General features: G+C 47.5%; 2 protein-coding genes and 1 long non-coding RNA gene across 3 annotated transcripts in view; 2 read left to right on the forward strand and 1 right to left on the reverse strand.

Moving 5' to 3' along the window:
- Positions 1 to 694: 694 nt before the first annotated feature.
- LOC130391521 (uncharacterized) lies at positions 695 to 7225 on the forward strand. Its single transcript, XR_008896911.1, has 3 exons — positions 695 to 794; positions 5518 to 5639; positions 5981 to 7225. It is a non-coding gene; the product is annotated as an uncharacterized LOC130391521 (long non-coding RNA).
- A 2143-nt stretch (positions 7226 to 9368) lies between these two features.
- On the forward strand, positions 9369 to 10203 carry LOC130391520 (protein S100-A1-like). Its single transcript, XM_056601717.1, has 2 exons — positions 9369 to 9506; positions 10039 to 10203. The coding sequence occupies exons 1-2, from the start codon at positions 9390 to 9392 to the stop codon at positions 10201 to 10203; spliced, it is 282 nt and encodes a 93-aa protein (XP_056457692.1). The 5' UTR covers positions 9369 to 9389.
- Positions 10204 to 14118: 3915 nt separating this feature from the next.
- Positions 14119 to 17356, reverse strand: part of LOC130391518 (neuronal acetylcholine receptor subunit beta-2-like) — a 16541-nt gene continuing 13303 nt past the window's right edge. The window contains exons 5-6 of the mRNA XM_056601715.1: positions 15369 to 16494; positions 14119 to 14274 (exon numbers count right to left, since the gene is read on the reverse strand). Coding sequence (XP_056457690.1) covers positions 14122 to 14274; positions 15369 to 16494 — 1279 coding nt within the window. The 3' untranslated portion in view covers positions 14119 to 14121. The remainder of the gene's footprint in view (positions 14275 to 15368; positions 16495 to 17356) is intronic.

The following is a 17356-nucleotide window of genomic DNA, read 5'->3' on the forward strand; positions in this document are numbered from 1 at the left end:
TACAGAGGGCCTCTATTTTCGAAGGCCCAACATGTATACTCTACCAGGTTTGACCATTCACTCCAAGCAAAACAAGTCACATCCAACCACTTCTGCGTCAGGGATTACACAACGTATGAGTCTCAGAACTGCACTCATCTGGTTGTTATGTTGTATCCATTGTATATTATTCAATGCATAAACTGTATTTTAATGTAGTATTTAGGATACTTATTAATTTGGCTCCCCACCTCAAGCTGTGATGCAGAAAAGGTTGAGTTCAGTCACTTGTGCACCGACGGGTATGTGTCCCACACAGGGGTCACGTCTCTGGTTCACGTCACTTCTGCTTGAAAACAAATGCAGCCGACAGGAAACTGTGCCAAGGAGCAGGAGAAGATCAGGTCAGACGCAAAGGAGATTTCAATACAGCAGACACCGTACACTTTAATAGCATGACATCACTCATCATTCATTACTCATTACTCTTTACTCATTACTCATCAAGAATAGTAATGCATGTTGTTTTGTGTCGGAGACATATATTCCATTGTAAAACATCCGAAATTCAACTCAACATGAATACAGGACAAGCCTCTAAGTCACTGTATCCCGAGCAGGCCTGTGTATTTTCTAAATAGATTAGCCTGATCTAACCCTGGAAGGCAGTCCTTCATGAACACTCCCTCTCATTCGGTATTGTTCAGGCCTGAGATATAAAGGAAAGTAGCGACAAGATTTTACACATCCCTCATTCAGGTTGGAGAAAGCCGTTTGCAGCAATCTTGCAGAACTATTTGTTTCCATTACTGACAGTAAGTGACTTTAACCATTATACATTGTATAGCCTAGGCTATACAATATTATGTAATGATTATATTCAGCCTTCATAGACTAAACATAACAGATGTCCTGACATTCCACATCTTTTAGTGGTAATATATGTCACTTGGTTAATTTCCTCAGTCCATGATGAATATTGCATAATTGCCTCCGGCTGTATTATCCGTGCATGGTGGCCCGTCTCCGGTTCTGCTGGTTAGGAACCTGATCCCAATCTCTTACACTTCTGCTGAAACACGACCCTCTGTGTGATTTATTTATTCTCTCTTTTTTTAAAGTCACCTAGGTTAGTTGTTGTACGCAAATTATCCAGATTAGTTGGTGCTAATATAGGTGAAGGGGGGCCGGTCTCCCTGAGGTGTCCCTGAGGTCTCTTGGAGGTCCGTGCACCCCGGTACTGTCCGGGATCACATCCCGTGTTGGACGGACAATCCGCTGTGGTCGCATCCCCTCCGAGCTGATGGACATTTTCATCAGCCTGAATTATTGATGTGACGACAGGACTCAGACGGCTGGGGTCGGATGGCAGGACAGGTGTATTTAATGACTCGAAGGACAAATAAGTTGCCCTTCTGACTTTAGGGAATGAGAAGACAAGCTCCCATAGAAAGCCATTAGAAAGCCTGACTAAATCCTCATTAATCTTCATCATTAATCTTGGTGATTAATCAGTGTGCATGGGGCACAGAGACGAGACAGTGCCAGGAGGAGAAGGAGACTTGGGAGACTTGTGCCAGAGTGCACCTCGCCGGATAAAATGTGTGACCAGCTTACAACCATCCTTTTCTGCTCCCAGATGTATTAAACATCTCCAAGGGGGAGACTACAGATGAGGCAGTGGGGTATAGGTTAAATCTTTACTGTACAAAGATCTGAATAAGAGCTTGAGGTCTGTGTTGGCTCTGTCTGTCTCTGACGTTACGCAGACTCTGCTCCCGGTTCGTCTCATTACTACCAGGTTTAAAGAGGCTGGAGCCCTAATGGAGAGTGATCAGTCACTTTGATGAATGGTCCGGAAAGAAAACACCAAAACCAGCAGACTTGTAGCCACACGCACTGCAGGCTTAATGGAGACGCGCTGGTCCCGTTGCCTCCGCGGGGCTCGGGGTAATAAAACCGTGTAAAAAAGGTGTTGCGTTTTATGAAATGATGAGTAGGACAATGGGGAGCGACAGAAGATCCATTGCATGCAGAGGTGCTGTATCCTCATGCAAGGATGAGGGTGTGCGTGGGTGTCTGTGTGTGTGAATGTGTGTATGCGTGTATCTGTGTGTGTGGGTGTGTGTGGGTGTGGGTGTGAGGGTGTTTGTGTGTGTGCATGCGTGTGTGTGTGTGTGTGTGTGTGTGTGTGTGTGTGTGTGTGTGTGTGTGTGTGTGTGTGTGTGTGTGTGTGTGTGTGTGTGTGTGTGTGTGTGTATTGGCACTGCAGGAAGGCATATGAAACACAACCCTGTGCTCTGGTGCTTGTCGCGTTGTTCTGCTCTCCTCCCTCAGTAATTAGGCTAATGCCACAGGGCCCTAATTGGTGTATACCAGCATTGTGTGTGTGTTTGTGTGTGTTTTTGTCTTTGCATGCGTATGTGTGTGTGTGTGTGTTCGTGTGTGTGTTTGTGTGCATGCATATATGAGTTTGCTTGTGGGTGTGTGTTTGTGTGTGTGTGTGTATTTGTATATGTTTGTGTGTGCATGCGTGTCTGTATGTGTGTGTGTGTGTGTGTGTGTGTGTGTGTGTGTGTGTGTGTGTGTGTGTGTGTGTGTGTGTGTGTGTGTGTGTGCGTGCGTGCGTGCGTGTGTGTGTGTGTGTGTGTGTGTGTGTGTGTGTGTGTGTGTGTGTGTGTGTGTGTGTGTGCGTGGGTGCGTGTGTGTGTGTGTGTGTGTGTGTGTGTGTGTGTGTGTGTGTGTGTGTGTGTGTGTGCGTATTTGTGTGAGTGTTTCAGGAATGAGTTTCAGGGTTGGGATACTCTCAACAAGTCAGCCCAAAATCACTCCAGTATGCATCCATTTTCTCACCACTACTCTGAATACCGTGGCACATTTTCTGCTGCTGCTCTCACAGCATTACTCCAACACCCAGCGCTGCATGTGTCCATGTGTTGATGCTCTGGATGTTGGATCTGTCATTGACACAATGACTTACTATATTAGCAGTTTATTCAGTGAACGACATGACACTCCCCTCAAACAAAGATTATGGAATTGGTTTTGATTTTTGTAAGTGAACTTTGAACAATTGAAAGGGGTTTGTGGTTGTTTGAAGAAAATGCAGATTTACACTCAAACTGTAAAAGCCTTCTCACTGTCAACCTAGACTAGAGAGTGGTGTGGTTCATATGACCTGCTTTCTGGCGGAGAGGTAAAATGTAGAAGATGAATTAGCCATCAGTGCGAGAGTTTCTGGGCTGTCTATGTCCGACCCCTGCCTACTTGGCCATGGCTGTATTTCCTATCTGTTGCTTTAAAAACCTTTCTATGTCCGACCCCTGCTTTATAAACCTGTCTATGTCCGACCCCTGCTTTATAACCCTGTCTATGTCCGACCCCTGCTTTATAAACCTGTCTATGTCCGACCCCTGCTTATAAACCTGTCTATGTCCGACCCCTGCTTTATAAACCTGTCTATGTCCGACCCCTGCTTATAAACCTGTCTATGTCCGACCCCTGCCATGGCTGTATTCCCTATCAGTTGCTGTTTGTCATCACAGGACATCAACAGATGTCCCTCACAACATAAATGACCAGTCTGTACTTTACGTGCCAGGGCACGGGGACTAGGCTGAACACTAAGATAACTCCACTGGTACATTAAAAGAGCACACATTCAATCGTTTGCAGGTACGATGGTGTATTGATAGGTGAGGATGTTATGAGCAGGTGTTAGGGGATGAAGAGCTCTGGTGGACACCTGGTGGTCTGCACTCCATGGATCCACCTCTAAAACCATCTCTTCAGAGACTCCACCACTAGGACCATGGTGCAACGTTTACCAGCCATACAGAAGGGTGCAGTGCAGTCAGAGATTAAAATCTGTCAAAGTAATAATAGTTTCAAAATATCTTATAATATTTAAGGTTAATAATACTGAGATTGTAGCCTCCTCTATTGAACTGACTATCTTTGAAGCACATTTTGACTTTGATATTTATATTATTCGCACTAATTGCACTATTCGTGTTTAGCTCTTAAGTATAATATATATATATATATATAATATATATTGCTTTCGTTCTTATCGTATCCTACCCCCGTTCTGTCTCACAGCACGGTGCCCATCGGGGACAAGTCCTCACCTTCCCTGTTCTGTGTGCATCCCACTTGTGCGTGTTTGAAATAGGTCATGGTTGTGCAGTAACTTCACGTTGGGTTTCTCATGGAGAATCCTATATGATTTTATTTACCTTTGTCTGCTATCAAGCTATTTTCTCTTTTTCTACTTGTGCCAGGTTTTTCAAACATGTGTAAAGTGTGTATGCAGGCTTGACGACTGGGTCAGGGGTCAGGGTTGTTGTTTGTAGTTTATGTGCATCCTTAGGCCCTGTACTGCAGAGTCGTGCACACACACACACACACACGCACACACACACACACGCACACACACACACACACACACACACACACACACACACACACACACACACACACACACACACACACACACACACACACACACACACACACACACACAGACAGACACACACACACACACACACACACACACACACACACACACACACACACACACACACACACACACACACACACACACACACACACACACACACACACACACACACACACACACACACACACACACACACACACACCCTGTGTGAAGGGATGTGCACGATGGCAGACGGACGGCAGGCAGAAACATGAAGCTTCAGCAGATCAGATGTCCACCACCATCGAGATCACAGCTTCCATTGTGTTAAACCTGAGGGAGCTTCCCCTGCTGTACAGCCCAGCCCCTCCCCTCCCTCCCCCCTCCCCCCCCGCCCCCCCCCCCCCCCCCCTCCTGCATCCCCTGTGTATCTCTTTTTCCTTCTTCTCCATGCTGACATCAGGCTGGTCTTGTTTTTCTTCAGTAGTATTGTGTCTCTAACCTGATTAAAGGTGTGATATGCTAGATGTGTTTAAACGTTAGGGGGCAGTGGGGTGTTGGGTTCAGCTCTAAACATAATAATCTATTACTTATTTGATGTTATTCTGGAGGATTCAAATATAAAATGGTGTCACTGCTGTTGGTTTGTTTTATTATTCAAATGTTTGACTATCTACAGCTACACACATAGACACCAACACATGCATGAACAAGCAGTACAGAAGTTTGTACATATGTGTGTTTATTGTCAATGCAGGATTTAACGATGTAAAACGTGCTCTCTGCCATTCCATCTTCCATTAGGATAAATGGTTATATTATTATGAAATTAAATGGTATAATAATATGATATACTGTTTCATAATATGTACCTCTCTTAGGACCCTCGTACCTCTCTGTGTATAAATATTATATTATAAATTATTAAACGAAAATATAAATTATACCATTTTAGTTCCTTATTATTGTTCTTTTATTTGGACATGTTGTTTGCCTGTGTATTCAGAATGACTGGAGATGAGTCTAATTGGTTTCATGCTTGGCTCTGAAAGCAGCTTCTGAATTAAATATGGCTGTGTCTCCTGTGTTCCCATAAGGGATGGAGTCAGCCATAACTAAACTGGTGGATGTCTTCAAGATTTACGCTGGGAAGGACAAGCGGCTGGGGAAGAAGGAGTTCCAGAAACTGATGGAGACCGAGCTGAAGAATTTTATCACTGTAAGGAGAGCTGACAGTCACATGCAGCCATTCTGTTTCTCCCATCCCGTCCTACTTGTGTGTGGCCTTAGCCTTATATCCATATAATACATATATATATAACCTATTGGCCATCATGTTCTGCCTTTGGGAGAAATGAAATGCGTTAACTTATATTGAAGCCTGACATTCTCCCTCTCTCTTTTTCATTCTGTCTCCCTTCCTCTCTCTATCTTTCTCTTCCCTCTCCCTTCCTCTCTCTTCTCTCTCTCTCTCTCTCTCTCTCTCTCTCTCTCTCTCTCTCTCTCTCTCTCTCTCTCTCTCTCTCTCTCTCTCTCTCTCCCTCTCTCTGTCTCTTACAGAATACAGAAAACAATAAGGCAGTGAATGAATTAAAGGACCAAATTGACAAGGACAAGGACGGAAAGTTAACCTTCGAGGAATACTTCTGTCTAGTTACTCAGCTGGCGACAAATAAATACAAGCTGCAGTAAAGCCTCATCAAGATGTTCCCATGGCACCGGCCCTGACCGACTGTTGCTCTTCATCATTTACTGTTAAGAGTTTTTTTATTTGATTTTTTTTATTATTATTTTGTGAGCGTATATTGTATTGTTGATATTATTTTGATCAAACATTATTCATTGATGGCAGTTGATTATTTTTTGATGTTAGCCAGCAGATTTTTAAGGTTTCCTATATCCTCACAACATATTTTAAATTTAAGAAACAGATATTTTTTTAAGCTTCATAAACAAAACGCAACGTAAAACATCACAATACAAATGCTTTACACATTTATGTGGATTTTATGGGGTTTAGGTTTATAACTTACTTATATTGCTGACGTGCCTTTACAGAATTAAAGAGTGAACCAATAGACGTTTGATAATTCTGGCGAGTGGTGGTCTCGCTGTTTCCTTGTGGTCTTGCCGGCGGCACACAACACACCCACAGATGATACGATACCTCTGCTTGTCTTTACCCACAACCGACAGTTGCTAAATTTAGTTGCAACTGTGCCTGCAGGTTGTCACACTCATTGACCTTAACGGCATCACCAATTGAAACCTGAGACCAATGTATCCACATCCCTTTGAGCTCAGCTCCAGTCTTCAACACTATACACATACACACACACAAACAACCTACACACTCACAAACACACACACACAAACACACACATACATACAGACACAACATATACCCACACACACACACACACACACACACACACACACACACACACACACACACACACACACACACACACACACACACACACACACACACACACACACACACACACACACACACACACACACACACACACACACACACACACACACACACACACACACATATACACACACACACACACACAAACACTCACACACATATGATACAGCCCTTTTGGTGTCATTCACAAGGGAATACTTCACTGTTGGATGAAACACACACATAGGGATTCTCTTGTGACATTATGTGTGTTTCTAAATGTTACGGTGTAAATGTTCTGAAAATAAACTGCATTATTACTTCTGGAAGAAGGCCTGCATGCCAGTGGACCCATTTCTGCATTACGTTACATTTGACTTTGGTCATATCAATATGAATGTGCATCTGCATGAAGCACCTTGTGCACGGCTGCTTTGGTTTAATTTGTGTGTGGTTGATGGGGATTTATAAACATGGCTGCCAGGTGCGAAGTCTCCATTACCATCTTGGATAAGGCATGACACAAACAAACAAACACACACACACACGCACACACACACACACACACACACACGCATACACGCACGCATGCACACACACACACACACGTACACACACACACATGCACTCAAACTCACACACACACACACACACACATGCACTCAGTCACACACACACACACACACACACACACACACACACACACACACACACACATACACACTCACATGCATACACGCACGCAAGCACACACACACACACAAACACACTGACACACACGCACACACACATACACACTCTCACATGGTTGTTACCCTATATGTGTGGAAAACATTGCTGGCCGTGTTTGTCTGTTTGTCAATCAATCGTTATCTCCAATCTAGGTATTTTTACTCCAACACTGTGTCCCGCTGCGAGCACACAGCCCATGTAGTCCAGGTGGACGATTAGATTGGACGGGGGACCTTTTACTTAATGTCCTGCTGTGAGCAGAGTGCTAAGAGGACACTGTTTTGGTTTTTTATCTCCTGAATCTGATAGTAGGGCAGCATGATGAGATCCAAGGATGGGCGGGTCATATCCTGCTCTTTTCAAACCCAACGCCAGGTGGTCCGAGAGGTAAGCAGAGAAGGAGAGGAGTAAGCACGGGTCCGGGGGAGGGGGGCGGGGGGGGGGGGGGGGGGGGGGGGCGACAGGTGGATTCAGGGATGGGGGGGGGTCAGGTGGAGAGGAGTGAACGTATATAAGGGGCTGTCTGCCTCATCCCCCTCACCAGTCATCCTACCCAGGCTTCTTCATCTTCCAGTGGACCAGAGCGCCTGCACTCCTCCTCACACTCTGGTAAGGACACAGACAGCTTGGACTGTGTGTTTAAAGCCTAACTCGACTTTTCAAATGTCTGCCTTTCAAAGTATTTTCTCATGAAGAACTATGCTGTTGCAATGAGTCGGGTTGTAAGTGGCTAGGAAGTTATCCGTTATTCTGAACAGAAATAGCGGGTCTCTGGGGTGTGTCTGCAGCAACAGAAAGCCGAATCAGAATGGAGTTTGTGTTCATTCATGTCGTCTTCGTCTGTCCCGTGGGAGGGGATTGTGGCTATATCGCAACGGGCCGTTCCTTTAAACATCGACACAAAGGCTTCTCCTTCTACGACTGTGCACCGCGCTGACACAACAAACGTGTGAAACGCTGTGTCAACGGCGCAGAAATGATTAACACTTGGGCCCCAGCAGGTCTGAGGCGGCGCGGGTCAACCACACACTGAGCGCTACACCTGTCCGCTGTGTCGTTTCCACCGCCCGTCCGGCCCTCTCGGGTTCCCTTTCCGCCGCCGGGCTCCCATCTCACTGCTGCTCCAGCTGCTGTCAGCGGGCCTAGGGTTTCACTCTTATCAGTGTCTATCATGTCAGCCTATCTGGCCATCTTGTGGAGGTCCTCTCTATGGGGCCTCCGATAGAGCAGCACTCTGCCCATATGAGTGCACTGCTAAACCGTTTGGGGAGAGAAACCAAAAACAAGAGCCAGGCAGACCACTCTTTTCTGTTTTTCTGATCTGCAAAATACTTGTCTCTGGATAAATGGAATCGCTCCTCTGTTTATTAGGTTATGATGGCTGTATTGGGTTATGGTAAAAGTCCTTCAGATGCCCTTACGTGATGGTATGTGTGTCTGTCTCCGTCTACCTGCGCAGCCTTTCATCTATTTCTCTCTGGCTGCTTGTCATCCAATCTATCCACTGAAACAGAAAGAGGATATAGATTACATAGGGAGGTGAGAGACCGCTTCAACTGGTATTGATTTGTGGCTGAGAGGGAGCGGATGCAACCGACCGGGTTTTAGACCCATTTCGTTCTTCCTTCACACCATACATTTTTCTCTCTCTCTCTCTCTCTCTCTCTCTCTCTCTCTCTCTCTCTCTCTCTCTCTCTCTCTCTCTCTCTCTCTCTCTCTCTCTCTCTCTCTCTCTCTCTCTCTCTCTCTCTCTCTCTCTGCCTCTCCAGCACCATGTCCGTCATGAAGACAGGAGAGAACACCTCCACCCTGGAGACGGCCATGCAGCTGATGATCCAGACCTTCCACAAGTACTCCGGTGACGAGGGGGACAAGTACACACTGAGCAGAGCGGAGCTCAAGGAGATGCTCACCACAGAGCTGGGGAACTATCTGGGGGTATGACAAACACGCACACACACACACACACACACACACACACACACACACACACACACACACACACACACACACACACACACACACACACACACACACACACACACACACACACACACACACACACAGACACGCACACACACACACGCACACACACAAACTACCATACACAAACAAGCACAAATGAATACACAAACACAAACACGCACACACACACGCACACACATGCACACACACACACACACACACACACACACACACACACACACACACACACACACACACACACACACACACACACACACACATATGCACGCACACACACACTAACACACACACATACACGCACACTCACATACACACATAAGCACACACAGATTAACACATGCACACATGGACACACAGATACACACACACACAATCCCACACGTGACCCTAACCCTAACTCACTAACTTACTCAAACACAAACACATACAAACACACGCCATGATAGCACTCAAAAGCCCCCCCCCCCCCCCCCCCCCGATGCAGAACGCCCAGGACAAGGAGGCGGTGGACAAGGTGATGGGAGACCTGGACTCCAACGGAGACGGGGAGGTGGACTTCACTGAGTTCATCATCCTGGTGGGGGCCCTCACCGTCGCCTGCAACGACTTCTTCCTGGAGTTCAACGAAAAGCAGGAGAAGACGAAGTGAAGCCCTTCCCCACTCCCACACAGCCACCCAGCCCCCCCTAGCACTCCCCGCCCTGCACTGACACGTGCACGACACACGCGCACACACTCCAAGGAAGACCCACACACAACCTCACACACAAACACACACAGGACTCTGCCGGCGTCAGCTTTACACCTCATGAGCCCTGCTGCGTGAAGACTCCGCCCCTTCTGGGGATTCTTAGCACATGAGCGCATACACTCGCCTGTCATTGGTCACTCGTGTCCGGAGTGTTAGGGGATGTGTGCCACCATGTGTGACAGCCCCATCGGTCTTGCAATTCAAATTGGTTCTGTTCTGCAGTGCAAAAGTCTAAATGATCAGTATTTGTGACAACATTAACATCAGTGCTCATGAATATGTGATTGTGTGGATCTCCGTTGAATCATTTTGTAGACATTTGTAAAACAATACATTTTGAAGCATGCTCCTCCTGGTTAGAATAAATATAATTTGATGAAACTTGAAGCATTCACATTGTGTGCAATACATTGTGTTTTACATTTTGCATGACTACTTACTGTAATCAAAAAACAAATCATTTCACAATGGTTACGCAGTATAGTACACCATTTAAATATGGCTTTATAATAAAAGGTCCATATTACAGGGGAATTATATGGTAAGGGCATTTGACACCTGCCAAAATGTTCAATATTGATAGGACTACTTGACACAAGATTTCAGCCAAAGAAAATCATATGTATGTTGAATTTTTGTTAACTCCGGATATAGATATTTAAATTATATCTCCCCATCTATCTCTCTATCTCTCTATCTATATATATATCTCTATCTCTAGCTATATCTCTATCTATCTATATATATATATATCTATATATATATATATATATATATATATATATATATATATATATATATATATATATGTATACATATACACACATAACACAAATAATTATGGCTTATTTATTTTATGAAGCAACCGTTTCTTTTTCAAAAGAGTAAAACCATAAATGGGCACCAGATGGCGACATTAAGCACAAATATTCGACCGTGAAATCCAATGCATGGGCATAGGGCTACACGTTTACAGTCAGAAACTGTCCCAACATGATTGTGTCTGGAAATAACGCAGTTGATAATGGATATAGTAACATTTCCCAACGCATCGTAAGATTTTATTAATTGTAATAATCTAGAATTATTGATTAATGAATTATAATACAATTATGTTGAATCTTAATGAATAAAGCACATAACATTGTGTTTAATGTTACGTTTATTGGAGTGTCGGGATATTTTAGTTAAATTAGGGAACTCTATGTCCCTGGTCTCACCTGAGTTACTTACGTCTAGAAGAGGTTATTGTAACTAATAAAGTCAACTGAGATTTTTGTAACTACAAAAGTCTACAAGAGGTTATTTTAACTAATAAAGTCTAGAATAGCTTATTGTAACCATTAACGTCTAGAAGAGGTTGTTGTAAGTCTGAAGTGTCATGCTACCTGAATGTAGGTTTGAGGGGTGGAGGAAGCACGGTGTGTTAAACACAGAAGCTAGAAACGTTTGCATGTTTTGATCCTACAACCTTTATTGTACTGGTTACGGTGTGTACAGGAGCCAGGGTGGTGTGGAGAATGACATAACAGAGGGCTGGGGAATGAGAGAGGGAGAAAGAGAGAGGGAGAGAGGGAGAGAGGGAGAGAGGAGAGAGATTTACAGAGGGTGAACAGGTTAAGATGGACAGTATTCACGGGTATTACAGATGTTTCACATATGATGGATGGAGATCTCTTCAGGGGGCCCCTGGCAGAGCTCTATCAGGGGACCCAGAGGGAAGGGTGGAGCCTAAGGCTGGGGGTGCATGTGGCTGACAGGGATACGCGCATCCCTGTCATTTCCTATTTTTATAGGTTTAAGACTGATTCTCGTTTTATTACCGATTACAATCTTCATTTGCATGTCGCTATTAGCATCTGGGGTACTGGGGTTGGTTTGTCCTTCTGCATGATAACAAATGATTACATCTGACATGACAATGACTGCAAACAGATCTGGATGGCTGAATGAGGAGGGGGGGCTGCTGGAGAGGACTGACTGAGTACATGGTTATATAGTGTAGGTTATTATCCTCATGGGAATATGTGTCACAAGCAGAGTCGTCAGCGGCCTGAGATATGGTGGGATAATACCAGGGGGCGGGAGGGGAAAGACTGGTGGCATCTGATGTGATCATGCACGCACACACACACGCACACATGCACGTGCACTGACACACACACACACACACACACACACACACACACACACACACACACACACACACACACACACACACACACACACACACACACACACACACACACACACACACACACACACACACACACACACACACACACACACAGCCAGTCTGCTAGAAAAAGGGGGAACATCGGCCCAATACAACATGATGTTAAACATTTAAACAGAAGGCTGAGCCACGCACACTGTGAGACATTAGGGACAGGAGAGAACCAGATCAGACCACACAAAAACAGACCAGACCAGATCCAAAATAAGTGGTTCCATCTAGAGAGGACTGGACCATAGCATAGTGGAACGAAAGGCAGCAATAATTTGTCTGCGTTTAGGAAAGGCGAGCGGCTGCCATGTTGTGAGTTGGAAACATAAACAGCAACCTTCTTTATGCCGGATGACCACTTCTAGGTCCTGTGCTACTGCTGGTGCTCAGAGGGGGAGGGATGGAGGGGGAAGAGAGGGGTTGGGAAGAGGAATACTGTTTGTGTGTAGCCGGGTCCTTGGGTCAGCCTTACTTTGAGATTCAAATCACTGCAATGACAGCAACGCACATAACTGTGTGATTAACTACACTATAATGAACAGAATAGCGTTATACCCATAAGATGCTTTGCCCTGGTGCCATGTCGTCTTGAACAGCACAAACATACGTTTTGCTTAGCTCAAGTTGTGTCTTCTGACTGTCATATTGGAAGGCAGATCCTTCATCTTGTACCATAGCTGTTCCTTCGCCAGGCACACTCCTGTCCTGTCTACATTGTGCAGAGTTCTGTTCATGCAAAGTCAATACTAAATTTATCTCCTTGATCTCCAGAACGTGTCTGTCGCTCTATCAGAGTTGTGTACGTATATCTTAAATTCTGTCCCTATCAGCTGCTTGTACACCTATCTGCTCAGATAGGCTGTGTACATGAGTTTATATCACATTCTTATTGTAGCTTTGGGACTCACCACGCCTCCCGGTCGTGAGCAGGCCGGGTATGAGCATGAACACATAGAGAAGTCCCAACAATATTATATGCAGAGCTGTGCTGTGGTCAACCGCTATTCTATAATAACCTGTACTGGATGAGCCAGATGGAGTAAGACGGTTTGGAAAACAAACTCAAACTGAAATAAAAGAAGGTACATGGACGTCCCTCTGACCCTCCCTCCCCTTGACTGTGTTGCTAAAGTGACGTCGCTCGCGGTCCCACTGGAGTCCCGACCGAAGGAAGCCCGTGGCCGCAGGGAAATCCCAAAGTCCGGCCTGTCTGTCCACCGCAGAGGTCAGGAACCCAGGGCGTCCTCACAACCAGGACTGGCTCCTGAGACGCCAGCCTTCCCACTGGGGTTAAGGGTCGGGGAGGTCGAGTCCCAAACGGACCGTCTCAGGGAGAACACTGCAGAACCGTAAAACAACGTCTATCTGTCCTCACCGAACAAAGGTTTATCCCCTTTTTGCGGAAAAAACAAAATCCTGACTACAAAGATAATGGGTGTGGTCTTAGTTCTCGGAGTCCTTCTCCTTCCAGATGAGAAGGACCCTCATTGTCCTCCCCCTTTCCGCCCTGTATGCTGTGCTGACTGGCTGGGGGGGGGGGGGCGGGGGGGGGGGCGGGGGCTGTTGGTCAGCGGCTTTGCAGGGGGGCCTCAGCCCGCGGTACTGGTGATGGTCTTGGCCGTGTAGTTCTGGAACAGGGGCTGCAGGAACATGCCCACCGTGCCGACCACGCACACAAACACAAAGATCCACAGGAAGAGTCGGTCGATCACCATGGCAACGTACTTCCAGTCCTCGCTCACCTGTGGAAGTGGGGGAGGGGAGACAAGGGGGGAGGTTTTTAAGAGAGGAACAAATCAAATCAAATCAACATCTTCACTCATCTCCACCCTGTCTCCCTCCTCCCTGATCTCTCGCCCACTCACTGTTACCTTCTCTGGGGAGGGGGAGGGGAAGGGGGAGGGGGAGGGGTAACACTAGATAGAGGAGAGTTATTCTCTGGTGATGAGTTCTGCCATGAGACAAGGAGGAGGGGAGTGCGTTTGCGGCTGGTAGATGAGTGGAACAGCAGAGACAGACACAGCACTGTGGGCCTGTGATAAGGAGTCTGGGAGGAGGGGAGGGGAGCAGCAATGAGCCATCATGCCAAAAGGGGGAGGCCCTTAACAAGCACGGTTGGCATGGCGACGGGTGGGTAAATATGGAAATGATCCGACAGAATGATGGCGGCGGATTCCTGAATGTCAGTGAGACCCTTTCTTTATGAAGGAGGATGAGGAGCAGAGGAAGAGAAGGAGGAAGAGGAGGAGATGAAGGAGGAAGAGGAGGAGGAGGAGGTAGAGGAAGAGGAGGAGGAAGAGGAGGAGGAGGCCTTTCCCAGAGGAGCTAAAGCGCAGTGCATCCCGGTATCCCTGTGCTGTGCTGTTCCACATCAAGGAGAGCCCAGCCTGTGCTGGTTCTGGGCGCTGACGTCACGCATCAGCATCTATAATTACTGCCCTGAGTGAATATTCAGAGAGCTGCCTGGATGGCTAGCTCCCTTGTCTTCCTACTCTCTGAAAACAGCGGCCTGGTGGCATGGGCCAACCGGTGTTGCTTACACAACAAATAGAGGGCGGCTCTTTTAACACGAGACCTGATCCAAAAAACTGAATGAATACATTTTTGATTTATTTAGTTTCCCCATTTTTCGTCTGTAAATGTAAAGCAAGCAGTTTCATTTACAGTGTAGTGTTATTGTGTAGTTAATATTGTGATATATAGTTGAACTGTTGGATTTTGTATCAGTCATATATACTGTAAATTATAAACGACTAGCACTTGCACCCAAAGATACCAGTGCATTGTAATGAACAAAAGATTTCCCATTGATAAAACGACTATTGATGATACTCACACTCAGGTCATCGTCTTCAGTCTTCATGTGGTTAGCGATGAACCGCACCCCATCCACCGCCTCCTCAAACCCAGGACAGGCCTGTCCCAGCAGGGCCTGGGTCAGAACAGGCCCCCCTGGAGCTGGCTTCCCCCGGGGCAGGTCCCTGGAGGCCCCCTCCTGGCCCTCCCGGACCCCGTTCAGACCATCCAGGGTGTTGGTCACGCCGCCTCCTCCTGCATCCTCCAGCTCCCCCCCAAACTTCTGGACAGACGCCCGGTTGACATAGCAGGTGCACGGGCTGGTGTTCTCCTTGCCGAACCCGCCTCCCCCACCCCCGGCCCCCCCAAGCCCCAACCCCACCATGAGTCCCCCGACCTCCCCCCCGCGGCCCCCGGCCCTCTTTTCCTGAGCCCTCCGTCTCTGCCGCAGCCGCTGGCGCTCGCAGCTGTTCCGCGGCTGCTGCATGAAGAGCAGCGCGGGCAGCTTGTTGAGGAACACCAGCTTGACCCACGGTGGCATGGTGTGCGTGGTGGGCGAGCGGTGGTGCACGTTGAGCACGCACACGCTCGTGACGATGGAGAAGGTGACCAGCACCATCGTGAACATCAGGTACTTGCCCACCAGCGGCACGTCCAGCGAGGTGGGCGGGACGATCTTGGAGATGAGCAGCAGGAAGACGGTGAGCGCCAGCAGCACAGAGATGCAAAGGGTCATCTTCTCGCCGCAGTCGGACGGCAGGTAGAACACCAGGATGGCCAGCGAGGTGATGAGCACGCAGGGGATGATCAGGTTGATGGTGTAGAACAGCGGCTTGCGGCGGATGACGAAGTCGTAGGTGATGTCCACGTAGGTGGGGTCGGCCGGGTTCTCGTTACGGCGGCCGGGCAGGGCGATGATGTCCCACTCGCCGCTGGGCGTGAAGTCGTCCATGCAGGCCACGTCGGTGCGTAGCACCAGGTCCAGCTCGGTGCGGTCGTAGGTCCACGAGCGGAAGCGCAGCGTGCAGTTCTGCTGGTCGAAGGGGAAGTGCTTCACCTCTATCTTGCAGGCCGACTTGTAGATGGCCGGCGGCAGCCAGAAGATGCTGCCGTCGTGGGAGACCACCGCGTTGGAGTAGAAGGACACCTCGTACATACCATCAGCGCTGAGAGGAGGAGGCGGGGGAGAGGGTGGAGGAGAGGGAGGAGGAGGGGAGGGAGGAGGGGAGAGGGAGGAGGAGCGGAAGGAGAGGGAGGTGGAGGAGGAGGAGGAGAGGCAGAGGGAGGAGAAGAGGAAGGAGAGGGAAGAGGAGAGGGAGGAGAGGGAGGAGGAGGGGAGGGAGGAGGGGAGAGGGAGAAGAGGAGGATAGAGAGGAGAGGGAGAGGGCGGAGGTGGGGGAGGGAGGAAGATACGGAGGAGGAGGAGAGGGAGGAAGGGGAGAGGGCGGAGGAGGGGGAGGGAGGAAGATACGGAGGAGGAGGAGAGGGAGGAGGGGGAGAGGGAGGAGGAGGAGGATGAAAGGAAAGGGGTGGAGGAGAGGGAGGAGGAGGAGGGGGAGGAGGAGGGGGAGGAGGAGGAGGAGGAGGAGGAGGAGAGGAAGGAGGAGAGGGAGGTGGAGGATGTGAGATGGAAAAGAAGAATTCAAGCACAGATTTAATTCAATTCAATTTCCCTAACAATGGATGATGTATGGCCTCCCATGAGTGCTGTTAAATGTCTATTTCTCTTTGTACCTTATTATTGTATTACCTCTTCATTAGCTTACTAATCTATTACACCGTTAAAGCATCCTCTCATACACACAAACACCCACACACACACACACACACACACACACACACACACACACACACACAAAAAAAACCACATCCGAACACCACACACACGCACACATACATAAGCACAGGCAAGCAATGCCTGGTTTAATGTTTCGTTTTGCGACCAAACACACACACAGGGGCGATTGGAAGACAAGAGACAAAATGTCCACGAGACAAGAGACCGCTATTAGAAACACATTTCACAGA

The sequence above is a fragment of the Gadus chalcogrammus genome, chromosome 11 (assembly GCF_026213295.1).
Source record: "Gadus chalcogrammus isolate NIFS_2021 chromosome 11, NIFS_Gcha_1.0, whole genome shotgun sequence".
In the NCBI taxonomy this organism is placed as follows: Eukaryota; Metazoa; Chordata; class Actinopteri; order Gadiformes; family Gadidae; genus Gadus; species Gadus chalcogrammus.